The 27,959-nt window shown below is 49.5% G+C and overlaps 1 protein-coding gene across 1 annotated transcript; it reads left to right on the top strand.

The window, feature by feature from the left end:
* Positions 1–45: 45 nt before the first annotated feature.
* Positions 46–26,377, top strand: mboat4 (membrane bound O-acyltransferase domain containing 4). The gene is made up of 3 exons (XM_070877779.1): positions 46–269; positions 12,694–12,918; positions 25,399–26,377. The coding sequence occupies exons 1-3, from the start codon at positions 46–48 to the stop codon at positions 26,375–26,377; spliced, it is 1,428 nt and encodes a 475-aa protein (XP_070733880.1).
* The last annotated feature ends 1,582 nt before the right edge of the window (positions 26,378–27,959 follow it).

Here is a 27,959-nt window from a genome sequence, read left to right as displayed (position 1 = left end):
TTTTCGGGTCTTTTGCGTTCCATTTTTCGCCCCGGAGCGGCGACAATGGTGGGGTCTCCTGGGCGGGCAGTCAGCCTCCAGTGCCCCGCAGCGATCCTCGGGTCCGTGGGGCTGAGCAGCACCGCCCGGAAGAGCTGCGCCGGTGTGCAATGCCCCTGGTTGCGACACCAGCGCGAGTTTGACTCCTGCCCGTCCTGCCCGCCCAGAAGTGCGCCCCACAATGATCGCCTGGGAAATGAGGGCAGTCCAACCATCCCATCGGCGAAGAGGTGAGTAATGGACACCTGTGGCAAGTGTGATTGTTTGCTCTTTTAATTTCTTTAGCGATTTGTGTTGTGGTGGCGTGGGCAATGTTTTGAGAATATTTTTGTGGGTTTTTTTAGGTTTCCCCTCACCCCCCCATCCCCGCTCCACTCCCCCCCCCCCCCCCCCCGCCGCCCCCGACATGTCTCGGAGCGTTTCTGACCCGGCTCTTTAGCTCGGGAGTTTCCTATCCTTGCGTCAAGAGAGGTGTACAACGACTCCCTTAGCGCTGCGCCTCCTGACGCAGACCCCAGATGCCTAAACTTACATACCGAGACGCAAACTGTTCCTGGCCGCTAAATTTCCTGCCCTGCCACCATTATCGCCCCAAAAACCTCAAAGCCTAAAATCCAGTGCTAGGATTTCCGAAGGGAGGGATTCAAATTCCTGGGACATTGGAACCGGTTCTGAGGGAGGTGGGACCAGTACAAACCAGACGGTCTGCACCTGGGCAGGACTGGAACCAATGTCCTAGGGGGAGTGTTTGCGAGTGCTGTTGCTGTTAAACTAATATGGCAGGGGGATGGAAACCTATGCAGGGAGACAGAGGGAAGTAGAATGGGGGCAGAAGCAAAAAATAGAAAGAAGAAAAGTAAAAGTGGAGGGCAGAGAAACCCAAAACAAAAATCAAAAAGGTCCACATTACAGCAAAATTCTAAAGGGGCAAAATGAGTTAAAAAGACAAGCCTGGAGGCTCTGTGCCTCAATGCGAGGAGTATTCGGAATAAGGTGGACGAATTAACAGCGCAGACAGCAGTTAACAGATATGATGTAATTGGCATCACGGAGACATGGCTCCAGGGTGACTAAGGCTGGGAACTCAACATCCAGGGGTATTCAACATTTAGGAAGGATAGACAGAAAGGAAAAGGAGGTCGGGTGGCGTTGCTGGTTAAAGAAGAAATTAATGCAATAGTAAGGAAGGACATTAGCTTGGATGATGTGGAATCAGTATGGGTGGAGCTACGGAATACCAAAGGGCACAAAACGCTAGTGGGAGTTGTGTACAGACCATCAAACAGTAGTAGTGAGGTTGGGAACAGCATCAAACAAGAAATTAGGGATGCGTGCAATAAAGGAACAGCAGTTATCATGGGCAACTTTAATCGACATATTGATTGGGCTAACCAAACTGGTAGCAATGCGGTGGAGGAGGATTTCCTGGAGTGTATTCGGGATGGTTTTCCAGACCAATATGTCGAGGAGCCAACTAGAGGGCTGGCCATCCTAGACTGGGTGATATGTAATGAGAAAGGACTAATGTGCGAGGCCCCTGGGGAAGAGTGACCAAAATATGGTAGAATTCTTTATTAAGATGGAGAGTGACACAATTAATTCAGAGACTAGGGTCCTGAACTTAAGGAAAGGTAACTTCGATGGTATGAAGCATAGAAAATAGGTGCAGGAGTAGGCCATTCAGCACTTCGAGCCTGCAGCACCATTCAATAAGATCATGGCTGATCTTTCACCTCAGTATCCCTTTCCTGCTTTCTCTCCATACCCCTTGATCCCTTTAGCCATAGAGTCCACATCTAACTACCTCTTGAATATATCCAATGAACTGGCATCAACAACTCTCTGCGGTAGGGAATTCCACAGGTTAACAACTCTCTGAGTAAAGAAGTTTCTCCTCATCTCAGTCCTAAATGGCTTACCCCTTATCTGTGTCCCCTGGTTCTGGACTTCCCCAACATCGGAAACATTTTTCCTGCATCTAACCAGTCCAGTCCCATCAGAATTTTATATGCTTCTATGAGATACCCTCTCATTCTTCTAAACTCCAGTGAATCAAGGCCCAGTCGATCCAGATCTCCTCATATGTCAGACCAGCCATCCCGGGAATCAGTCTCGTGAACCTTCGCTGCACTCCTTCAATAGAAAGAACGTCCTTCCTCAGATTTGGAGACCAAAACTGAACACAATATTCCAGATGAAGCCTCACCAAGACCCTGTACAACTGCAGTAAGATCTCCCTGCTCCTATACTAAAATCCCCTAGCTATGAAGGCCAACATACCATTTGCCTTCTTCACCGCCTGCTGTACCTGCATGCCAACTTTCAATGACTGATGTACCATGCATCTCCCCTTTTCCTAATCTGCCGCCATTTAGATAATATTCTGCCTTCTTGTTTTTGCCCCCAAAATGGATAACCTCACATTTATCCACGTTATACTGCATCTGCCATGCATTTGCCCACTCACCTAATCTGTCCAAGTCACCCTGCAGCCTCTTAGCGTCCTCCTCGCAGCTCACAACGCCACCCAGTTTAGTGTCATCTGCAAACTTGGAGATATTAGACTCAATTCCTTCATCTAAATTATTAATGTATATTGTAAATAGCTGGGGTCCCAGCACTGAGCCCTGCGGCACCCCACTAGTCACTGCCTGCCATTCTGAAAAGGACCCATTTATCCCGACTCTGCTTGACAAATCTTCTAGAATTTTTGGAGGATGTAACTGGTAGAGTGGACAAGGGAGAACCAGTGGATGTGGTATATTTGGACTTTCAAAAGGCTTTTAACAAGGTCCCACACAAGAGATTGGTGTGCAAAATTAAAGCACATGGTATTGGGGGTAATGTACTGATGTGGATGGAGAACTGGTTGGCAGACAGGAAGCAGAGAGTGGGGATAAACGGGTCCTTTTCAGAATGGCAGGCAGTGACTCAGGGCTTAGTGCTGGGACCCCAGCTATTTACAATATACATTAATGATTTGGATGAGGGAAATAAGTGTAATATCTCCAAGTTTGCAGATGACACTAAACTGGGTGGCGTTGTGAGCTGCGAGGAGGATGCTAAGAGGCTGCAGGGTGACTTGGACAGGTTAGGTGAGTGGGCAAACGAGTGGCAGATGCAGTATAACATGGATAAATGTGAGGTTATCCACTTTGGAGGCAAAAACACGAAGGCAGAATATTATCTGAATGGCGGCAGATTAGGAAAAGGGGAGGTGCAACGAGACCTGGGTGTCATGGTACATCAGTCATTGAAAGTTGGCAATCAGGTACAGCAGGCAGTGAAGAAGGCAAATTTTATGTTGGCATTCATAGCTGGGGGATTTGAGTATCGGAGCAGGGAGATCTTACTGCAGTTGTACAGGGCCTGAGTGACGCCTCACCTGGAATATTGTGTTCAGTTTCGGTCTCCTAATCTGAGGAAGGACGTTCTTTCTATTGAGGGAGTGCAGCGAAGGTTCACCAGACTGATTCCCGGGATGGCTGGACTGTCATATGAGGAGAGACTGGATCGACTGGGCCTGTATTCACTGGAGTTTAGAAGGATGAGAGGGGATCTCATAGAAACACATACAATTCTGACGGGACTGGACAGGGTAGATGCAGGAAGAATGTTCCCGATGTTGGGGAAGTCCAGAACCAGGGGACATAGTCTAAGGATAAGGGGTAGGCCATTTAAAACTGAGATGAGGAGAAACTTCTTCACTCAGAGAGTTGATAACCTGTGGAATTCCCTACTGCAGAGAGTTGTTGATGCCAGTTCATTGGATATGTTCAAGAGGGAGTTAGATATGGCCCTTATGGCTAAAGGGATCAAGGGGTATGGAGAGAAAGCAGGAAAGGGGTACTGAGGTGAATGATCAGCCATGATCTTATTGAATGGTGGTGCAGGCTCGAAGGGCCGAATGGCCTACTCCTGCACCTATTTTTTTTTCTATGTTTCTTGCAGCGGCTGACCTTGGAGCTCACCCTTTCACATGGAGTTGCTTCATTTAATATTAAGAAAACCAGTAAGAAATACAAATAATATTTTTGTTGTCAGCTGTTTTGTGACAGCAGAGATATGATTACTGTGAAACTGTTCAACTTTTCTAAATGCTTTAAGTATATAATATAAAAAGGGAAATGTCCTGTTCTATTTCCTATGGTGAGTCAAGGGTTACAGACTGTCAGTAACATTTCGTTATTTAGTTCGTTTCATTGTTACAATAGCATTTTGGTTATTTTTCAAAATTATTTGAGGAAAAACTGGAGAATTAAAGTTCTGAGTGCTTTATTCAAGTAACATTTATATATATTTAAAAAGAGGTTTTCTACGTGAGAGAAAACAGAGATCCATTTTAAATGTGACAAACTATTGATTACACACCTGGTTTAGCTTCTGTTTGTTTCCAGATTGACACTTCAATGCAGTGCTGAGGGAGCCGCTGCACTGTCGGAGGTGTCGTCTTTTGGATGAGGCATTAAACTGAGATCCCGTCTGCTCTCTCAGGTGAAAGTAAAAGATCTCAAAGCACTATTTTGAAGAAGAGCAGAAGAGCTCTCCCCAGTGTCCTGGCCAATATTTATCCCTCAACCAACATCATTAAAACCGATTATCTGGTCACTCTCTTATTACTGTTTGTTGGACCTTTCTGTGCGTAAATTGGCGATTGCGTTTCCTACATTACAACAGTGACTACACTTAAAACTTACTTAATTGGCTGTAAAGGTTCAAAAAGGCACTATGTAAATGCAAGGTCCTTCTTTATTTCTTTTTAAAATGATAAACATTCAATAAACTTCAGGAGCATATAAAGCTGAGAAACTGAAAAAGAGACAGACAGAAAGAGATAAGCACAGGGGCTAATAATTTCCACAGGGGTCTTTCCAATCTCCCACTGTAGTTTCAATGGACCATCAGCAGAAACCCTGGAAAATCCACACGGAATTATCCCAGAGAGTCTTTCCTCATCTAATTTGAGCTTTTTTTCTTCCAAATGTATTGAATCTTTAAAATTTTTCATACAAACAGAAAAGGCTCTTTCTCAAAACCAAATTTTTTTTGACAGAAAATGCAAACATTTTATTTAATGACAGTTATGAGACATAGAGAGGAGTGCACACGAAGATAGACAGAGAGCCAGACACCGAGAGAAAGAGACAGAGACAGACAGTTACATCAGGACACATCTGTTGATTTATTTATTTTTTGTCGCTTACAATGGTCGGCATCAGGGAACAGATTTGGAGGTAGGCACGTGGGGTACGAGATTCGGTAACCCTGGCTGCAAAATTGAGATTACCGCCCCCGTGAGGAAGTGGAGCGCAATGTCAGGTGCTCCACTTCCTCTCGGGGGTGGTAAGCTCGTGAATTTTGCAGCGCTATGCTGCCTCTCCACATAGCGCTGGCACCAGCACAGGGCCCTCCCCTTCCGTTAAAGGGGCAGGCACGCTGCGAGCTCTGCACTGGGACCAGGCGCCTCCACTACGCCACCGGGGATGTGGGGTGTCATGGCCGCAGCCCAGCACAGAAGCGGAGTGCCGGGTTGCACCATCATGGTACGGACCCCGCGAAATGGGTTACAAAAGGCCGGATCGGTAAGTTGGCCGAGCAAATAAAATGGCGCAGCGCACCTCCCCTTTACTTTTCGTCCCCCGAGTGGTGTGCGGCCCGGTTCGCGACGCTCAAGGCACAGCGTTGACATCACCCGCGGCCGCCTCATGGGTCGCTATCCACCGCGAGGAAAAAATGGGTCGCTGCGCGCAGCAATGACATCATCGCCGCCGCCGTGGCCCGGGACGCTCTCAGCGGGTGCGGGGCAGTTTGCGCCTCCGCTAACTCCCGCACAATTTCGCGGGAGTGATAGCAAACCCCGCCCCCCCCCCCCCCCGCCACCCCCGGGGTTAGATAATGGGAGACAAAAATAATGTGAAATTCTCCCCCATGGGGTTTAAGAGTAGTGGGCAAGAGCATTAGGGGTAGCTCTTGAATTTTGCACGGGAAGAAATTGGGATTTTGTACCACTGGACAACGGAATGTGGGGTTTGGTTCAGTGGTTGATTCCTGAGGCTGGCACTAGCAGAGGGTTCCAGGGCTTGTCAGCATTGGGCCAGGGATGGAGCTCTAACAACATCAGGAAGAAATGTCTGTGTTTTGGATGCAGTGGAGGGTGGTTACTGATGTCTATCAGTATTGAGGGTTAAGGGTGTAACAGAGAGTGAAAGTACTGATGAGTCTGATAGTACTGGGAGCAGGGGGTCACTGGATCTAGGAGCAGGCCGCTGGGATCTGGAAGTATTGAGGTGGGTACAGGTGTAGCATCCGGAATCCTCAGGACCAAGGCCGTTCGGGATTCTGTGTTTTTCCGGACTTTGGATCGTCTTTCTGACTTCACGAATCCGGAAACACCGAGGCCAGGTTCGGGTATTACCGGATTTCGGAACATCAGGAAGGGGGGTCGTTGCCGAGGAGCTGTTCGGGCTGCTGGCCCCGTCGAAGTGGTGCTGTTCGAGTGGGCCCCACTGAGGTGGAGCTGTTCGAGTGGGCCCAACTGAGGTGGAGCTGTTTGGGTGGGCCCCACTGAGGTGGAGCTGTTCGGGTGGGCCCCACTGAGGTGGAGCTGTTCGAGTGGGCCCAACTGAGGTGGAGCTGTTTGGGTGGGCCCCACTGAGGAGAAGCTGTTCGGGTGGGCCCCACTGAGATGGAGCTGTTCGAGTGGACCCCACTGAGGTGGAGCTGTTCGAGTGGGCCCCACTGAGGAGAAGCTGTTCGGGTGGGCCCCACTGAGGTGGAGCTGTTCGGGTGGGCCCCACTGAGGAGAAGCTGTTCGGGTGGGCCCCACTGAGGTGGAGCTGTTCGGGTGGGCCCCACTGAGGAGAAGCTGTTCGGGTGGGCCCCACTGAGATAGAGCTGTTCGGGTGGGCCCCACTGAGGTGGAGCTGTTTGGGTGGGCCCCACTGAGGTGGAGCTGTTCGGGTGGGCCCCACTGAGGTGGAGCTGTTCGGGTGGGCCCCACTGAGATAGAGCTGTTCAGGTGGGCCCCACTGAGGAGAAGCTGTTCCGGTGGGCCCCACTGAGATAGAGCTGTTCGGGTGGGCCCCACTGAGGAGAAGCTGTTCCGGTGGGCCCCACTGAGATAGAGCTGTTTGGGTGGGCCCCACTGAGGAGAAGCTGTTCCGGTGGGCCCCACTGAGATAGAGCTGTTCGGGTGGGCCCCACTGAGGTGGAGCTGTTCGGGAGGGCCCCACTGAGGTGGAGCTGTTCGGGCGGGCCCCACTGAGGAGAAGCTGTTCGGGTGGGCCCCACTGAGGAGAAGCTGTTCGGGTGGGCCCCACTGAGGAGAAGCTGTTCGGGTGGGCCCCACTGAGGAGAAGTTGTTCGGGTGGGCCCCACTGAGGAGAAGCTGTTCGGGTGGGCCCCACTGAGGAGAAGCTGTTCGGGTGGGCCCCACTGAGGAGAAACTGTTCGGGTGGGCCCCACTGAGGAGAAGCTGTTCGGGTGGGCCCCACTGAGGTGGAGCTGTTCGGGTGGGCCCCACTGAGGAGAAGCTGTTCGGGTGGGCCCCACTGAGGTGGAGCTGTTCGGGTGGGCCCCACTGAGGAGAAGCTGTTCGGGTGGGCCCCACTGAGGTGGAGCTGTTCGGGTGGGCCCCACTGAGGTGGAGCTGTTCGGGTGGGCCCCACTGAGGTGGAGCTGTTCGGGTGGGCCCAACCGAGCTGGAGCTGTTTGTGTGGGCCCCACTGAGGAGAAACTGTTCGGGTGGGCCCCACTGAGGAGAAGCTGTTCGGGTGGGCCCCACTGAGGAGAAGCTGTTCGGGTGGGCCCCACTGAGGAGAAACTGTTCGGGTGGGCCCCACTGAGGAGAAGCTGTTCGGGTGGGCCCCACTGAAGTGGAGCTGTTCGGGTGGGCCCCACTGAGGAGAAACTGTTCGGGTGGGCCCCACTGAGGAGAAGTTGTTTGGGAGGGCCCCACTGAGGTGGAGCTGTTCGTGTGGGCCCCACTGAGGTGGAGCTGTTCGGGTGGGCCCCACTGAGGTGGAGCTGTTCGGGTGGGCCCCACTGAGGAGAAGTTGTTTGGGAGGGCCCCACTGAGGTGGAGCTGTTCGTGTGGGCCCCACTGAGGTGGAGCTGTTCGGGTGGGCCCCACTGAGGTGGAGCTGTTCGGGTGGGCCCAACCGAGCTGGAGCTGTTTGGGTGGGCCCCACTGAGGTGGAGCTGTTCGGGTGGGCCCCGCCGAGGAGAAACTGTTCGGGTGGGCCCCACTGAGGAGAAGCTGTTCGGGTGGGCCCCACTGAGGAGAAGCTGTTCGGGTGGGCCCCACTGAGGAGAAGCTGTTCGGGTGGGCCCCACTGAGGAGAAGCTGTTTGGGTGGGCCCCGCCGAGGAGAAGCTGTTCGGGCTGCTGGCCCCACTGAGGTGGAGCTGTTTGGGTGGGCCCCACTGAGATAGAGCTGTTTGGGTGGGCCCCACTGAGGTGGAGCTGTTTGGGCAGGCCCTGCTGAAGCGAAGCTGTTCGGGCAAACCCCACCGGCAAGGAGGTGTTCAGGCCGGCGGGCCCCGTCGCAGAGGAGGTATTGGAGCGGGCCAGTGAGGAGGCCCCGAGGTAAGGGCTGCGATGGCGAGCGGGGCAAGGTGAGCAGCGGCAAGGCGAGGCCCGAGGTCAGCAGGGTCGGCGGGTCCAGATTCCGGAACATTTGACGGATCCCGGACGACCCTGCCACCTATCGGTCCGGAGTCCGGACTCCAGAACATTCCAGAACTCTGGATTTTGGACGCTGCACCAGTAGTGAAGGATGGGCTAGGATATGGAGCATTGAGTGAGACCGAAATTCAGCCTCCTGAAAAGGCCTCAAAGCGGCAGCAACGGGGCGGTGCTGAATAATATAAGAACATAAAAAATAGGAGCAGAAGTAGGCCATAGGGCCTCTCGAGCCTGCTCCACCATTTAATATGACCATGGCTGATCCGATCATGGACTCAGGTCCACTTCCCTGCCTGCTCCCCATAACCCATTATTCCCTTATCGGTTAAGAAACTGTTCTAAATTTATTCAATGTTCCGGCTTCCACCGCTCTCTGAGGCAGCAAATTCCACTGATTCACAACCCGCTATGAGAAGAAATTCCTCCTCATCTCAGTTTTAAATGGGCTGCCCCTTATTTTAAGATCATGCCCTCTAGTTCTAGTCTCCCTCTATCAGTGGAAACATCCTCTCTGCATCCACCTTGTCAAGCCCCCTCATAATCTTATACGTTTCGATAAGATCACCTCTCATTCTTCTGAGCTCCAATGAGTAGAGGCCCAATCTACTCAACCTTTCCTCATAAGTCAACCCCCTCATCTCCGGAATCAACCTAGTGAACCTTCTCTGAACTGCCTCCAAAGCAAGTATATCCTTTCGTAAATATGGAAACCAAAACTGCACGCAGTATTCCAGGTGTGGCCTCACAATGGCCACCGACATGCAGCGGACTGACCGACGCTCGCTAAATTCAGCTCGGAGCTTTTTGCTGTGGTGTGGAGATCTTCCCCGTTCCCCCCACTCCCTCCGCGCTGCTGCCGAAGCCTCCTAAGTGTGTCATCAGTGCGCCCACCGCCGAGGTCTTGCCCCGGAAGCAAAATTCAGCTGAACAGCTTTTTCTGTTGGTGCACACCTTGTTGGTCGGTGGCCTGGCCGCCCTTAAAGGGGAGGGCGCACAGCTCCAGCCGCCATTTTTTTTTTTTGTCGGCTGACTGCCAGGTCGGTCTGACAATTATGCCCCCAGGTGCAGCCTGGCACCCCTTCTTGGGTGCCAGGCCACTGGCCCGGTGACGCTAACTAAAATGAATGCAGAGTTCGCAGCGGCCCTCCCCTTTAACTGAAGGGGAGAGATGTGGTGACACGCCAGCGCAATGATGTCATCGGCCCGGCGTTGATGACTGACGGCGGCGGAGACATTGCCCCACCCCCACTTCCGCCCCCGTTATGAACGACTTCCTGAGACAAAGAGCTGAATTTCGCAGGATGGGCCGCCACATCCATTGCAGCGGCCAGAACACAATAAAAACGGAAGGTGCGAGCCATTTCTAATGGAGGTGAATTTCGGGCCCAGTATATTTAAACTGCAAGGTTTTTCTTAAGTTTCTTTCAGTAATTTGAAGGAAAGTAAGACAGTTTTAAATAAAAGCATAAAACGCTGAAAATCCTCAGCAGGTCAGGCAACATCTGTAGAGAGAGAAACAGAGTTAACGTTTCAGGTCGATGACCTTTCGTCTGAACCTGCCGAGTATTTCCAGCATTCTCTGTTTTTAGCTCACATTTCCAGCACCCGCTGCACTTTGCTTTTATACCCGAGGAGCTGTAACTGGGATAGCAGTACCATCACCAACAGCTGCTGGCCACAAAAATGGGGCAGTGGTTATGGTCTGAAATTGTTGAACTAAATGTCGAGTCCGAAGGCTGTAAAGTGCTGAATCGAAAGATGAGGTGCTGTTCCTCAAGCTTATGTTGAGCTTCGATGGAACAGTGTAAGAGGCCGAGGATAGAGAGGTCACAGTGCGAGTGGAATGGAGAATGAAACTGTCAGGTGACCGGAAGCTCGGGGTCACGCTTACGGACTGAAAGGAGCTGTTCCGCAAAGTGATCACTCAATCTGCGTTTGGTCATCTCAATACAGTATACTATGTTAAAAGAAGTACAAGTAAATCGCTGTTTCACCTGGAAGGAGTGTTTGGGGACCTGGAGGGCGCGAATGGAGAAGGTAAAAGGGCAGATGTTGCATCTCCTGCACTTGCACAGGAAGGTGCCGTGGGAAGGGGAGGGGGTGTTGGGGGTGATTGAAGAGTGGAACTGGGTGTCGGGGAGGGAACGGTCTCTTCAGAATGCTGAAATGGTTGAGGATAAACATTGGCCAGGATATGGGATCTTTTACTTTCACCAGAGAAGGCAGAGCAGGCTTTGGTTTAAAATATCATCTGAAAGACAACCTCTGACAGGGCAGCACAGCCTCAGTAATCAGTGATGTGTCAGTCATTTTTATGTGCTCAACTCTCTGGAGTGGAGCTTGAACCCGCAATCTGCTAACTCAGAGGTAAAGGTGCTCCCAGTGAGCCATGGTAGGCCACAGTAGGACCACTGCAGAGATGCTAGGCTGAATAGGCACCGTAGGTGGCAACTGGCCCTTACCCACTTCATCTTCCTATCTGCAGTTGGAGCTATTACAGCACCACCCATCAGCAACACTTTACATAAGAACATATGAAATAGGAACAGGAGGAGGCCATACGGCCCCTCGAGCCTGCTCCGCCATTCAATAAGATCATGGCTGATCTGATCATGGACTCAGCTCCACTTTCCTGCCCGCTCCCCATAACCCCTTAGCCCCTTATCACTTAAGAAACTGTCTATTTCTGTCTTAAATTTATTCAATGTCCCAGCTTCCACAGCTCTCTGAGGCAGCGAATTCCACAGATTTGCAACCCTCAGAGAGAAACATTCCCTCACAAAGCAGTACCTGAGTTATGCTTGTTGCCAATTTCCCCTTTCAAAAGAAAGTAGAATGAAGGCACACTGTGCAGCACCATGTAGAAAGGAACCCAGATTTCAGAAGACATTTTCTAAAGGGGGTGAGAACAGATGCTGGTAATGAAATGCCTTCCCCTGCTTCCCAACATGTTCAGTTGTGAGGAAAGGAGAGGAAAGGTGATGTGAGGTGTATTGTGGTAGGAAGTAAGTTGCAGGTGCTTTTGAATGCATTGAGGGCAAGGCGGCTGCAACTTAGGAACACAGGAACAAGAGTAGGTCATTTAGCCCCTTGGGGCCAGTTGATCTGTGACCTAACTCCATATATCCACCTTTGCCCCATATCCCGTAATACCTTTGGTTATCAAAAGTCTATCAATCTTAGATTTAAAATTAACAATTGACCGAGCATCATCTGCGGAAGAGAGTTCCAAGCTTCTACCACCCTTCGCGTGTAGAAGTGTTTCCTAACTTCACGTCTGGAAGCCCTGGCATTATGGCAATGTATTGTTACAAGGTGTGAATGACACCCGTTACCTTGAATGCCCTAGAGGAATCAATGAACATCTTCTGCCACTGACTAGCCATGCAAGGGTTCTAGAGGTGACACTCACAGCCAAGGCCACCTCCTTCCACTAGGCCTGACCATGCCATTTATGGGCCTTCTTCCCTCAGGGCCAAAAATCTCCGATCTGTGGATTGTAGACCCCAGCAGAGTCTTTCAGTCTGTGCGCTCAGTGCTCTAGAGAAGCACCAGCCTAAGATATTACAGTGAGCCACATGTTACAGCCACAAAAGGGCTGCCTTGATTCTTTAAGCTGCACTTACAGTCCTTACATCACTCTATTAATGAATATCCTTCATTGTCTTTCTATTGACTGTATATTCTCATTCTTATTTTTTCTCCCAAAATGTATTATCATATATACGTGTGTGTCAGTGTATGTCAGTGAGCGTGAGTTGGCATGAGTGTGTATTTGTCTGTGTCTGTATGTGCGTATGTATGTGTGGGTATACATGTGTTGACCTATGCATGTGTCTACATGTGTGGATGCATGTGTGTGTGGATTCTTTTAGAAAAGTCCATTGATAACAAGGTGCCAATGTGCACAATTATGTAGGAATTTGTGTGGACCTAATTTAAAGAACAGAATTTGTCTTATCTCCCCAGATACATATTCCTTCTGTTCGGAGGACTTGTTATGGCGATTGTTTCCATGGGACCTTATGCAGCTCTGGTGCTCATACCTGCTGTTATCTCAGTGGTGCTCATACACTCCTTGGAGCCCAGAGCTGTCCACAAGTGGACGTTCCTCATTCAGATGGGATGGCAGACCCTCTGCCATCTCTGGTTACACTTCAAAGACTATTATCTACAAGAAGCAACAGACATTAAGTAAGTGTGCAACTTTTAAACATTTGCTATAAACACCACTTGGTGATTAATTGGTCCATTACCTGGTCTAGTGTTGCTCTACCCTGGTTCTATTGCTTTTCTCCTGTTGCAGTCTGCTGATTCTTCTGGCTCCTTCATGTTACATTTATGCCTCCAACCCAATGTTCTCCCAGCTTTATCTCCATGATATCCTGTGTTATGTATGGAGAAAGAGTCAGACTGAATACTGTGAGCTCAAAGTAAAGTGTGACCGTAGTCTTTTATTGCAGGTCTCCAGAGTACCTCTCCAACCTGTGAGGCTTCCTTAAATATCTGTGCTCCCAAGGGATTATGGGATCCCTTGGGACTCCAGGGGATGAGACCTCTGGTGGCTGTACAGAATAAGTACAAGGTCACATATATAACACTCCCCCCCACAAAGTCAATAGTGTAACTATTTACAATGTGAGTCGATCTGGGACCCTTCTTGCCCTGGTTGATCGTCTCGGTGTGAAAGCTGGTATTGTTGAATCATTTAATGGGCCCTCGCTGGGCTGCTGGGCTGCCTGGTGTGTTGGGTCCTGCTGGGCTGCTGTGGATGATGGGTTCTGCTTCGTGGTCAACCGTGGTGCCAGTTGCCACTAGTATGTATGTTGGGGGATCAAAAAAGGTAGGGTCCAAGGTGGGTTGCTCAGGATAGTCTGTAAATCGGAGTTTGATTTGGTCCAAGTGTTTCTGGTGAATGAGTCCATTTGAAAGATTGACCCAAAATACCCTGCTCCCCTCTTTGGCCACGACAGTGCCGGGAAGCCACTTGGGACCTTGTCCATAATTCAGTACAAATACAAGATCATTGATTTCAATCTCACGTGACACATTTGTGCTATCATGGTATGTACTTTGTTGAAGTCGCCTGCTCTCTAACTGTTCATGTAGATCAGGGTGAATCAGATTGGGGGGCAGTGTTGTTGATGAAGATGTCACTGCCCTTCTTGGGGACCACTACTCGATTGCCCCACAGAAGGCAGTCTGCTTGTAAAGACATTTCATCTTTCCGCCGCTGGAACGGCTTAATCTCTTCCTGCATTTCCACTGGGACACTGAACCAGCTCCCGTGAAGCACACAGCTTTTGATTAGAGATAATAAGGGGTCTTGGCTTGTCCAGGTTTTGATCTGCCGGGCAGTGACGAGTGATTGCTCACTCTTAAATGCTTCCATAACCATGGCTAGATCTGCGGGCTGCACCATTTCCACCCCCGTGGAGGACAATGGCAGCCTACTGAGAGCATCGGCGCAGTTTTCTGTGCCTGGCCTGTGGTGGATGGCATAATTGTATGCGGACAACATGAGCGCCCATCTCTGGATGCGGGCCAATGCATTGGTATTTATCCCTTTACTCTCGGAAAACAGGGATATAAGTGGCTCATGGTCAGTTTCCAATTCGAATTTTAGCCCGAACAGGTATTGATGCATTTTCTTTACCCCATAGACACACACTAACGCTTCTTTTTAAATCATGCTGTAGGTTCTCTCAGCCTTAGACAGACTCCTGGATGCATAAGCAACTAGTTGCAGTTTCCCGAAATCATTAGCTGGTTGCAATACACACCCAATGCCATATGACGACGCATCACATGCTAGTACCAAACGCTTACATGGATCATACAACACAAGCAATTTGTTTGAGCATAACAATTTTCTCGCTTTTACAAAGGCATTTTCTTGGCCTTTGCCCCAAACCCATTCATCCCCTTTTCGTAGTAAAACATGCAGTGGTTCTAACAGTGTACTAAGACCCAGTAAGAAGTTACCAAAATAGTTCAGGAGTCCCAGAAATGACCGCAGTTCCATCATGTTCTCTGGCCTCGGTGTGTTCTCGATTGCCTCCGTCTTCACATTGGTGGGCCTGATGCCGTCCGCAGCAATCCTCCTTCCCAAGAACTCCACTTCAGGTGCCAGGAAAACGCACTTCGAGCATTTTAACCTGAGCCCCGTGTGGTTGAGTCGACTAAGAACCTCCAGATGCTCGACTGTGTTCCGACCTGTGACCAAGATGTCGTCCTGGAAGACCACGGTGTGCGGGACCGACTTCAGTAAGCTTTCCATGTTTCTCTGGAATATCGCCGCCGCTGATCGGATTCCAAATGGGCATCTGTTATAAACAAAAAGACCTTTGTGCATGTTGATGCAGGTGAGGGCCTTCGATGATTCCTCCAGTTCCTGCGTTATGTAGGCTGAAGTCAGATCCAGCTTCGTGAACATCTTTCCTCCCGCCAGTGTTGCAAAGAGGTCATCGGCTTTTGGTAGTGGATATTGGTCCTTCAGGGAGAAACGATTGATAGTTAGTTTGTAATCGCCACAGATTCTGACGGTGCTGTCTTCCTTGAGGACTGGGATGATAGGACTGGCCCACTCGCTGAACCCGATTGGTGAAATGATGCCCTCTCGTTGCAGCCGGTCTAGCTCAATCTCTACCCTTTCTCTCATCATGTACGGTACTGCTCTCGCCTTGTGATGGATGGGTCACGCCCCCAGAATTAGGTGGATCTGCACTATTGCTCCTTGGAATTTCTTGGTTCCTGGTTCAAAGAGCAAAAGAAATTTGTTTAAGACCTGGGCACATGAAGTGTCGTCAGCAGACGATAGCACTCGGACGTCGTCCCAGTTCCAGTGTATCTTTCCCAGCCAGCTCCTGCCGAGCAGTGTGGGACCATCGCCTGGTACCACCCAGAGTGGTAGCTTGTGTACCGCTCCATCGTAGGAGATCTTTACGGTAGCACTGCCGATTACAGGAATCTGTTCTTTTGTGTAAGTTCTTAGTTTCATGCGAACTGGAGTTAAGACTGGCCTTGAGGCCTTGTTGCACCACAATCTTTCGAAAGTCTTTTGCCCATGATGGACTGGCTCGCGCCCGTGTCCAGCTCCATTGACACCGGGAGTCCATTTAGTTCAACATTCAGCATTATCGGGGGACAATTCATGGTGAATGTGTGCACCTCATGGACCTCTGCCTCCTCGGTCTGAGGCTCTGGTTCGTCATGACCTTCCATGGATCTCTCCTCCCCTGCAACATGGTGGTTTGCAGGTTTAACAGGATTAGCAGCTCGACTGCACATTCGTTGGAGGTGTCCCATTGTTCCACAGCCCTTGCAAACGTACCCTTTGAAGCGGCATGAATGGAAACGATGATCACCCCCGCAGCCCCAACAAGGTGTTAATGGCCTTGCATTCATCACCCTTGATGGTGAACTCTGAGACATCTGCAGACATGCAGCTGCAGGTATGTGTGACCTGCCCTGTACGTTACGATTTGAAAACAACATCACTTTGTTCACAGTACTTGTAGCAGCACTTGTGTGCTGAGAGATTTGCTTCGTATTGTCACTGGTGGCAATGAATGCCTGGGCTATCGCTATGGCCCTACTCAAGGTTGGGGTCTCTACAGTCAAAAGTTTGCGAAGTATGGTTTTGTGGCCAATGCCAAGTAAGAAAAAGTCTCGGAGCATGTGCTCCAAATGTCCTTCAAATTCGCAATGTCCTGCAAGGCGTCTTAGCTCAGCGACAAAACTCGCCACTTCCTGGCCTTCAGACCTTTTGTAGGTGTAGAACCGGTACCTCGCCATCAGAACACTTTCCTTCAGGTTCAAATGCTCTCAGACCAGTGTGCACAAACCGTCGTACGATTTCTCCGAGGGTTTCGCTGGAGTAAGCAAATTCTTCATGAGGCCATACGTTGGTGCTGCACAGACAGTGAGGAGGATCGCCCATCGTTTGGCAGTGTTCTCTTCCCCATCGAGCTCGTTGGCTACAAAGTATTGGTCAAGTCGCTCCACAAAAGTTTCCCAATCATCTCCCTCCGAGAATTTCTCCAGGATGCCCACTATTCTCTGCATCTTTCGGATCGCTATCTGTATCTCGTCGCCAGTTGTTATGTGACCTTGTATTTACTCTGTACAGCCACCAGAGGGCTCATTCCCTGGAGTCCCAAGGAATCCCTTAATCCCTAGGGAGCATAGGTATTTAAGGAAGCCTCACAGGTTGGAGAGGCACGCTGGAGACCTGCAATAAAAGACTTAGGTCACGTATATAACACTCTGGCCACCCCTGTAGTGAAGCCTTTATGTACACAAGTACACTAATGTCCAGGCACCTGCTTGATGGAGATCTAGCGTGGTTATTAGGCTGGGGGCCTGAGGACTTGGGACTTCACAGATCCTGTGTCCAAATGGAGATTTATTTCATTACCGATGGTCAAGACGAGATACCTATCTGTTTGAAAAGACGGCTATGGACTCTGGATAAATGGAGTGATGTCCACCAGATCTGGATGAATGGTAATATAATTGCACTGACCTTTGAAAGCTCGATGCTGAGGCCTACCAGTTGGCTCAGGCATCCAGTGTTCAAGTAGAGACCATGTTTTCCTCATCTAAATATGCCGATCTACATGTAGAATTACATAGAAATTAAGGCCTGATATTTACAGGGAAGGAGCGGGGGTGGGGGGAGGGGGACAGTAGAGGAGGGAGGGGGGATCCCAGAAATCCTGGGGACATAGTGGCAGGACATCATAATCATTTTAAAAATTTGTTTCCTGACCAGCAGCTGGCCAGAATGAAAGACAGCCAGCTGTCAGACAGGAAAAGCAAGCAGTAGTAGGTCAGAGCCAGGGACTGTCCTCCACAATCGGGAAAGTTCGGCTGTTGGGGGCGTGCTGGGGGGGGGGGGTGGGGTCGGCAGATCATGGGGCAGGCAGCGAGGCAATACCACTGTCGGCAGCAGCTTTGTGTGAAGGGCTAATGAGAGCATTCCTGCTTCCCCTGGCCCACAAGCAGTGCTCTAAAAAGCACTTCCCTTCTGTTGCCAACTGTTCCATCTCCATCTCGCTGCCAGGTTTCCCGCGCCCTGCAAAACCCGTCCGGCAGCCGTTAACTTTAAATCAGGCGGCCAACAGCACTGTGGGAGCCTGATTTAAATATTATAATGAAGTGCCCCACCTCTCCAGGACGGGACACAGGCATGATACGCAACCTGCGCGTGAAAATGGGCGGGTTGGGGCCGCGATTCACAATTTTTCATTTTTCATCTACCCGGATCCTCTTCAGCCAATCCTGGGATGGGGGCGTTTAATATAAACTTCTAAATCTCTGAAACAGACTGTTCGGCCCTACCAGTCCATATTAGGTGTTTATTCCCCACACCAGCAGTAGTCCTAATCTCATGTGTCCATCCGGGTCCCACATCCATTGGTTCCCCCTTTCCTCCAACCTATTCTTATAAAAGGACTATCTCAATCATTAACTCTGGTAGTGCGTTCCACAACCTCATAGCCCTCTGTATAAAATAAACGTTTCTCTTGCTCTTAGTCCTAAATCTCTTACATTTAATCTTACACCTCGAGCCCTCAACCGCTGGAAACAGTCGGTTTTCTAGCTCCTCTGTCCCATTCCTTTATCATTTTAAATATCTCATACATTACTTCAACTCAACCATGGACTCTGGTGGGGAGGTAGGGTGTTGGTACAACTCTCCTGCAACCAAAGAATCAGCATAGTTGCAGCAAAAAGCACAGGCTAAGGAGTTTAAAAACTAGCAGCAGTCAGAGTCATGTGCCCAACTCAACTCAATACAAATATTGCAAACGTTTTGATCAGTTATCTCTGAAAAATAATTGATGATTGATCATTTTTCAAGGTGATTGGCAAAAGAACCAAAAGCAACATGAGGGAAAATCTTTTTAAGCAGCGAATGGTTAGGATCTGGAATTCACTGCCTGAAGGGGTGGTGGAGGCAGACTCAATCATGGCTTTCAAAAGGGAGTTGGATAAGTACCAGAAGGAAAAAAAATTCCAAGGCAACGGAGAAAGGGTGGTGGAATGGGATTAGCTGACGTGCTCTTGCAGCGAGCCGGTACGGGGTCGACGGGCCGAATGGCCTCCTTCTGTGCTGTAACCATTCTATGATTCTGTGGACGAAACAACACAAGTAAAACATAAACATGCTGATGTCATTGCTTCAGTCAATCCCCTTGTAAATTTAGATGGCAGTTATTTAAATCTAACATGTCCCGGAAACTGTTTGAGGCGTTATTCAGTTAGGTGGAACTGTTCAAATCACTGGGTCAGTTTGGAAGCATCTGAGAGGCAGATCAACTCTGATAGATCCTGCAGTCACAAAGTATAAGAAAATAATAACTGCGTGTATAAAGGTGAACTACAAGATAAAAGCTTCGCAGGATGATTGCAACGATTTATTTTCTTTCAGGAAGCAGGTTAATATAATATCTACTGTAAATATGTATGTGCGTTCTATTATGTAGCCAGCTTGCTCTCATTTAAATGAAAATGGGACTTCCTCGCCCTTGCATTCCCAGTAGTTTATGGGGAATGTAAACTCAGCACTGTGTCCCAGTAACAGGAACATAGCACCCTCTGCAGGCATAGAGCCACTGGAAATACCTTCCTCCACCACCACAGGGAAATAAACAAAGAGAAAACAAAACCATCAATGAAACTGAATGGGGCCAGAATAAGCAACACTTTCAAAATTAATATATCAGAAGAAAATGACCAAGTAAAAAAAAAACACAAAGAATGCTGGGTAAGGAAGTCCTGCGTTAATTGAAACAAATTTTGAAGGATTAATGAGGTTCGCTCCATGGAGCAGCAAATGAGGGCTCTGGGGGAGAAATTGCGGCAAGTTAGCGGGCGGTTCCCATTGGCGGTTGGTATTCCGCTTTGCCACTGACCTGCCAATGGGAGGAGACTTTAGCCCCATGTATCTATTGGACAGTTGTAGAAACTTGGGAGGCCTGACTCCCTCTGCAGCCCCTGCGGATGGTCGCTCCCCTCCCACTCCCCCAATCCACCGACCCGTTTCCCTCTTTCTACACGAGCACTGTGAGCTGAACTGTCCAGCAGTCCCTCGGGCAACCACACTCTAAAGATTAAGATCAAGAAAGCCTCTCATCATCTGATGCTGTGGAGTGCGGCCAATTGCATAAGCAGAGACCCCTGTGCCAGAGACTCCGGGGCCGAAATTACCCCCCGACTGAAAGTAAGCGCACTTACCGATCTTGAAGTTTTTTCTCTGCCCCAATCTATGGGGCAGAACTTGCGCCGATATTCAGGTCTTTCTTCTGCATTTCCGGTCGGGGCGGTGTTGAGGAACAAAAGTGCCCTTGCAGTGGGTCGGCCGTCCCAATGAGTCACCAACGCCACGTTGATGATGTCAGCCTGACGCGGACTTGCCACGTTGCGCTGACAAGTCACAACATCTCTCCCCTTCAGTTAAAGGGGAGGGCCGCTGTGAACTCTGCAAGAAGTTCAGTTAGGCCAACTAGGCCACCAGGGTTTCGGCCGGGCCAGTGGTCCGGTATCCAAGAGGGGGTACCGGGCTGCCTGTTGGCGGCCTGGCCGAACCCCTGGCCACCACTGTTGGGCCGACCTCAGAGTTGGCCCGACAATTAAAACAAAATGGAGACTCCAGCAGCGCCCCCTCCACAGGGGTTGAGAAGGGTGTCGCTGCCGGTCGGAAGGGGGGTCGATACATGCCCGACCGGCGGCAACACGGGCGGAGTGGAAACCCATTCCCGCTGCTCCTAGCTCGGGTGCAATTTTGGAAGGGTCGGCCCATCCACCTACCCCTGGTCGGTAAGGCCTACCCGCTCCATTACCACCTCTTAGAGGCGGTAATGGAGCTTAAAGAGTGGGACAATTTTGGTCCCTCCATTGTCTAACACCGTGCAAATGTGCTGATGGTTAGCAATGTTTCCAGAGCTTGTACGACTTTGCCCTTGCTGAGCCCCTGCCGTGGCAGCGTTATCTGTTCCTCTCGGAGCCCCTGCTCTGGCTGAACACGCCTTACCCACGAGTGTCTGTCTCTGAGCTCGCTGGCTGAACTCTCACCTTCCTTGATCTCACACAACTTGTGCAGTTAAGTGGCACAACTATTTCTGCCTGCAACTGGCTGGTATAGTCATACAATCTCAAGTCTGCAACCTCCTGCTCTCTGTCCTGGAAGGTGCCATTCTACAGCTGCTAGGCAAAGATTACTAGAGAAGAAAAAGTCTAAGAGAGTCTGAGAGAATCCGCTGAGAGGTGTGCTAAGCACCCTCTTATATACTTTAAATTCAAAGAAAACCCCTTTCCATTTCATTGACCAATCTGGGTAGCACATACGTCGGGCAGTTTTGCCTCTTTTGGTGTCAATCATTTCTAACAGCCATATAAGAGTCCTGGGAGATCTCAAGCTAATGAGGCATGGATACATAGACAGGTCAGACTATACTTCTACTCCCCTAACTTCTCAGTCTTTCTCTTTAACAAAAGGTCTTACACAAGACAAGATAAGGCATGACATATTTATATCCCACTAATTAACTATTCCTGAGCACAGTATGTAGCTGTCCTACTTATCACTGGTGAGGAATGTTCTGTTTAAATAAACATTCTTGATTTTAATTATTTTCGATTTCCCGGCATTTCGTTTAAATACTGACTCCATATTGTGTAGCCTTTAAGCTGAAACTCTATTTTGAGAACACTTTTCAGGCTTTTTTTTTGCTCATTCATGGACTATGGGCATCCTATGCCTAACCATCTTCACCTGCTTCATCAATGAGATCAGAAGTGGGGCTGTTCACTGATGATTGTACAGTGGTTAGCTGCATTCGCAACTCTTCAGATAATGAAGCAGTCCATGCCCACATGCAGCAAGACCTGGACAACATCCAGGTTTGGGCTGGTAAGTGGCAAGTAATGTTTACGCCGACCAAATGCCAGGCACTGACCATCTCCAACAAGCGAGAATCTAATCACCTCCCCTTGACATTCAACAGTATTACCATTGTTGAATCCCCTATCACCAACATACTAGGGAGTCATCACTGACCAGAATCTCAACTGGACTAGCCACATAAATGCCGTGGCTATTAGAACAGATGAGATACTGGGAATTCTGAGGTGATGGCTCACCCTCCTGACTCCTGAAAGCAGAGTCAGCATGGTTTTATGAAAGGGAAATCATGGAGTTCTTTGAGGATGTAACAAGCAGGGTGGATAAGGGGGAACCAGTGGATGTGTTGTATTTGGATTTCCAGAAGGCATTCGATAAGGTGCCACGTAAAAGATTACTGCACAAGATAAAAGTTCACGGAGTTGGGGGGTAATATATTAGCATGGATAGAGGATTGGCTAACTAACAGAAAACAGAGAGTTGGGATAAATGGATCATTTCCTGGTTGGCAAACAGGTGGGGTGGCTTGACCCATCCACCTCCACGGAGGTGTGTGGGGGACCTGACCCATCCACCTCCATGGCACGAACCTGGTATTGCAGTACTTCCAGGAACGGTGCAGTGGCTCTAGGCCTTTTGGCTAAGAGCATTGGCGCAGAGTGATCCTTGGCATGTGCAAGGTGACCTCTGGCGTTTGTGATTTGACAAAGAATTGGAACGATTGGCTACGAATTATAAAAAAAAAAAAAATTCCTGGTTGGCAAACAGTGACCAGTGGGGTGCCACAGGGATCGGTGCTGGGTCCTCAACTATTTACAATCTATATTAATGACTTGGATGAAGGGACCGAGTGAAATGTAGCCAAGTTTGATGATGATACAAAGATGGGTGGGAAAGCAAATTGTGAGGAGGATACAAAAAATCTGCAAAGGGATATAGACAGGCTAAGTGAGTGGGCAGAAATTTGGCAGATGGAGTATAATGTGGGAACATGTGAGGTTATCCACTTTGGCAGAAAAAATAGAAAAACAAAAAATAATTTAAATGGAGAAAAAGTGCTAAGTGTTGCAGTACAGAGGAACCTGGGGGTCCTTGTGCATGAAACACAAAAGTTAGTATGCAGGTACAGCAAGTAATCAGGAAGGCAAATGGAATGTTGGCCTTTATTGCAAGGGGGATAGAGTGTAAAAGCAGAGATGTCCTGCTACAACTGTACAGGGTATTGGTGAGGCCACATCTAGAGTACTGTGTATAGTTTTGGTCTCCGTATTTAAGGAAGGAAATACTTGCATTGGAGATTATTCAGTGAAGGTTCACTAGGTTGATTCCGGAGATGAGGGGGTTGACTTATGAAGATAAGTTGAGTTGGTTGGGCCTATACTCATTGGAGTTCAGAAGAATGAGAGGTGATCTTATCGAAACATATAGGATAATGAGGGGGCTTGACAAGGTGGATGCAGAGAGGATATTTCCACTCACAGGGGGAACTAAAACTATGGAACATAGTCTCAGAATAAGGGGCCGCCCATTTAAAACAGATGAGGAGAAATTTCTTCTCTCAGAGGGTTGTAAATCTATGGAATTCTATGCCCCAGAGAGCTGTGGATAAATATATTTAAGGCGGAGATAGACAGATTTTTGAGCGATAAAGGAATAAAGGGTTATGGGGAGCGGGCAGGGAAGTGGACCTGAGTCCATGATCAGATCAGCCATGATCTTATTAAATGGCGGAGCGGGCTCGAGGGACCAAATGGCCTACTCCTGCTCCTATTTCTTATGTTCTTATGGTTTTGATTGAGTTAATAAGGAGCTCCACCCCTCAAGGATAAGGACAGAGAGCGAAGCCTCGCTTCTCCAACCCAACAGACTTCAACTTCAACCTGGATCTCGCATGCTTCAGCCAAGCACGGGGCCGTGGAGTCGAACTGCTGAGGAAGGACCAGCGCGCAAGGAAGAGCGGAATGGGTCCTCTCAGCAGCAAGAGCTTCCTGAGGAAGACACCTTGTCAGGAGGACAATCTTCCTGAGGATGCACTGTCATGTGCTCCATCCATCCCAACACCAGCACGGACACTGCTCATCTTCTCCTTGGTCTTCCTCATCTGCTGCTATTGCTCTGCCTCCTCCAAATGCAGGCCTCTCTGTGTGGCTATGTTGTGAAGTATGCAGAACATTTGCAGAATATTGGGGATGGATCATTGTGCTTTGCAGGATAAGTGCATTGAGAGGCGTGAGTTCTGGGCCACAAGAGGCAAAGGCCCAGGGGCAGCACGGGCCAGCCCACACTGCAATATGTGTGCGCACTAGGTCCGAGCAGCAGAGCTGGTCTCCAGTCGTCTTGGATAACCCTTGCCACTGGACCAAGACCTAGCCTCTGTCAAGCCCGTGTGGTGGCTGGTGTGCAACGGCCACCACACGTTAAAAAAATCCATGCACAGGCATCTTCCACCCTTCAGGTGTAGTTCAGGACCTGGAATATTAGGTCCTTCATTAACACCTGTGAACTCATCCTTTTTTGGCGTGGAAGCAAGTCATCCTCGTTTCGAGGGACTGCCTATAATGATGAAGGAGTTCCAGTTGCAGAGTGGTCAGTAACCAGAGCCAAAGCCGACATGAGAAATATTTTTTTACATGGAGAGTTGTTCTGATCTGGAATGCACTGCCTGAAAAGGTGGTGGAAGCAGATTCAATAGTAACATTCAAAAGAGAATTGGATATATACTGGAGTGTCAACTGTGGTTCAACCGGTAGCACACTTGCCTCTGAGTCAGAAGGTTGTGGGTTCATAGTCCCACTCTAGGTACTTGAACACTAAAATCTAGGCTGGAACTCCAGTGCAGTATTGAGGGAATGCTGCCCTGTCAGAAGTGCCATCTTTTGGATGAGATGTTAAACTGAGGACCCTGTCTGCTCTTTCAAGTGGACGTAAAAGATCCCATGACACTATTTCAAAGAAGAGCAGGGGAGTTATCCCTTGTGTCCTGGCCAATATTTATCCCTCAATCAACATAACAAAAAGACAGATTATCTGGTCATTATCATATTGCTGTTTGTGGGAGCTTGCTTGTGTGCAAATTGGCTGCCGCGTTTCCAACATTACAACAGTGACTACACTCCAGAAATACTTTATTGGCTGCAAAACGCTTTGAGACGTCCGGTGGTCATGAAAAGCGCTATATAAATCCAAGTCTTTCTTTCGTGAAGGGAAAAATTTACAGGCTATGGGGAAAGAGCAGGGGAGCGGGATTAATTGGATAGCTCTACTAAAGAGCTGGCACAGGCAAGATGGGCCAAATGGCCTCCTTCTGTAATATGATTTTATGATAAGTACAAACTAGTCAATGGAAAATGCAGGACTGATGGCAGAAAGCACTTCTTTTCACAAACAACTGACTAATACCTGGAATGGGCTTGGAGTGGGCAGGGGAGGACTGGAGATAAAAAGAGTTAAGCAGAATGATTGGAGGGCTGTAGGTTTCTGTGGAAGGATGAGGCGGATTGAAGGGCCTTCCTCAACTGTACCAGTGAAAGGGAATATTAGTTCTTTTGACGATTGTGCACGTGTATAGTTACACGTTTTGGGCAAAGAGGTCAACAGAGATGTGAAAAATATCTTAAAATTACACATTCTATCTGCTGCTCCCTATTTTATGCATTTGGGTTTTTGTTTAACAAGAATTATTCCAGCAACAATTTAATTTACTGTTGTATAAAAATAAGTTAATGCATCACTATTGAGAGGACTGTGCTTGGTTTCACATTCAGGTTCATAGTAGCGCTGTCAACATTGATGCTGTTAACACAAAGAGTAACATCAACGTCACTGGATATTCAAGAAGGTGAAATCACGATTCCAGCTACAATTATGCAGCTAAATCGCTTTGGCTCTGAAATTCTCCACTGTTCATTACCTTACTTCAGCTACATGCTGTATTTTCCTGCACTACTTGGAGGACCTCTGTATTCTTTTCAAATGTTCAAAATTCACATGGAAAACTTGAAAAAGTCTGATCAGAAATGCACTATCAAACCCTTGTGGGCATTTTTTATAAAGTGCATCTTTTTTTTCTTGTTGGATATGTTGAGAATGTTTGTAAGAAACTGTATTATTGTTATAGAGCAGAGTGACCAAGGGCCCCTTCAATGGAATGTCCCTAAGGATATTTTATGGATTTGGATTACAGCTTTGATGTTGAGATTAGCATATTACTCTCAATGGATTCTTAGTGAATCTCTTCACAATTTAATTGGCCTGGGATTGGACAGCAATAGGTCTGGACAAGCTCCTCTCTCCGATGCTGATATCTGGAAACTCGAAACAACCAATAAGATATCCGAGTTTGCTCGAACGTGGAACAAAACCACAGCTGATTGGCTGAGGAGGACGGTATTTCAACGCAGCAAAGTCCAGCCTCTGCTGTCAACATTTGCCTTTTCAGCTTGGTGGCACGGCCTTCACCCTGTCCAAATCTTTGCATTCATTCTATGGGCTGCGACTGTGAAAGCAGACTATCGTGTTCACCGATATATGGGCCCACGTGCTGCGAGATCAAGGTCCCTGAGAATATTCTATAACGTCCTGACATGGGTGCAAACACAATTGGTAATCGCATACATTTTGGTAGCTGTAGAACTGCGGAGTTTCTCTTGTATGTTGGTGCTGTGCAAGTCTATTTGTGCTGTCTGCCCACTACTGTATGTACTGATGCTAATAGATATGCCAAGCAGACCAAGCACCAATTAAAGACCATGATCAGTTTACCACGGGCTCCACATGTCTGCTCCTTATTCCTTCCATCTAAATAAGGCAGTGTGCCATTCTGTTTTAAAATTATCTGTACTTGGCCATAATGTCGGTATAGGCTGCGGACAGCACCGAGCAGCTTTTGTCAATTGGAAACAAGATAATGGGGGAATTTTAGGTTCTCCAGGATGGATGGGAGAGGGGAGGGTGGGGGTGTGGGAGAGGGGGGATGGGAGAGGGGAGGGTGGGAGAGGGAGGATGGGAGAGGGGGTGAGAGGGGGGTGGGAGAGGGCGTGGGGGGGTGGGAGCGGAGGGTGGGAGAGGGGGGTGGAAGAGGGGGTGAGAGAGAGGTGGGAGAGGGGGGTGGAAGAGAGAGGTGGGAGAGGGGGGTGGGAGAGGGGAGTGGGAGAGGGAGGTGGGAGAGGGATGGAAGAGGGGGTGAGGGAGGTGGGAGAGGGAGGTGGGAGAGGGGGGCGGAAGAGGGGGTGAGAGAGGGGATGGGGGTGAGAGAGGGGATGGGGGTGAGGGAGGGGGTGGGGGGGAGAGGGAGGTGGGAGAGGGGGGTGGTCGAGAGGGGGAGGGGGGGAGAGGGAGGTGGGGGGGTGGGGAGAGGGAGGTGGGAGAGAGGGGTGAGGAGGGGAGGTGAGAGAGAGGGGTGAGGAGGTGAGGTGGGAGAGAGGGGTGAGGAGGGGGGATGGGAGAGGGGGGAGTGGGAGGTGGGAGAGGGGGGAGGAGAGGAGGGAGAGGGAGATGGGAGAGGGAGGTGGGAGTGGGAGGTGTGAGTGGGAGGTGGGAGAGGGGGGGAGGTGGGAGAGTGGGGGAGAGGGAGGTGGTGATGGGAGAGGGGGGTGAGAGAGGGGGGAGGGGGTGAGAGAGGGGGGAGGGGGAGAGGGGGGATGGGAGAAGGGGGGGGGAGAAGGAGGTGGGAGAGAGGGGTGGGTGGGGGATGGGAGAGGGGGTTTGGAGATGGTGACATTTGGGAGGGTGGGAGACAGAGGGTGGGGGGGTATAGAGGGGGAAGGGGGAGAGGGGGTGGGAGAGGGGCAGGTGGGGGTGGGAGAGGGGGTAGGTTAAATTCTTTAAAATGGGAAGCCCGCTGTGAACATGCCTACTTCCAGTTTAACCGGAGTGGGTTGGGGCAGGGCGGGGCGAGCAAGAAAGCTTCTCTCGACATGTGGGTCAGTAATTTGAATATGTTAATGAGGCTCCATACCTCAGATTTTAGCAGCCATTTGGATTTAACGGCTGCGGGCTGGGTTTCCCAAGGGCTCTGGAAACACCGCAGCTGAAGGGAGACGAGAACTGTCAGATCCAGCAGCTAAGTGCTTTTCCAGCACTGCTTGTGGGTCAGGAGGAGCATGAGTGCTTCCCCTTGGCTTCCTCAAGAGAGCCTGCTGCGATCGGCCTCCCTCCCCGCAATCTCCGGACCCGCAATCTCCGGACCCCTCCTCGCAATTAATTTCCAGACCCAGGATCTCCAGACCCTCTTCCCACGATCTCCGGACCAGCGATTTCCAGACTACCTGGAACCTTCACTATCAAAGAGAGTCAATGAGGTAGCAGGCTAGAATTCACAGCACGC

The sequence above is a fragment of the Pristiophorus japonicus genome, chromosome 1 (genome assembly GCF_044704955.1).
Source record: "Pristiophorus japonicus isolate sPriJap1 chromosome 1, sPriJap1.hap1, whole genome shotgun sequence".
Classification (NCBI taxonomy): domain Eukaryota; kingdom Metazoa; phylum Chordata; class Chondrichthyes; family Pristiophoridae; genus Pristiophorus; species Pristiophorus japonicus.
Note: the sequence above shows the minus strand (reverse complement) of the source record. Positions and strands in the feature narration are given on the sequence as shown.

What these genes read in the sequence shown, in the direction of transcription:
- mboat4 (XM_070877779.1), top strand. Translation starts at nt 46, where the DNA reads ATGGTGGGGTCTCCTGGGCGGGCAGTCAGCCTCCAGTGCCCCGCAGCG. An exon ending in ACCATCCCATCGGCGAAGAG is followed by an intron (nt 270 to 12,693) that starts GTGAGTAATGGA and finishes TTATCTCCCCAG; the next exon opens with ATACATATTCCTTCTGTTCG. An exon ending in CAAGAAGCAACAGACATTAA is followed by an intron (nt 12,919 to 25,398) that starts GTAAGTGTGCAA and finishes TTTCACATTCAG; the next exon opens with GTTCATAGTAGCGCTGTCAA.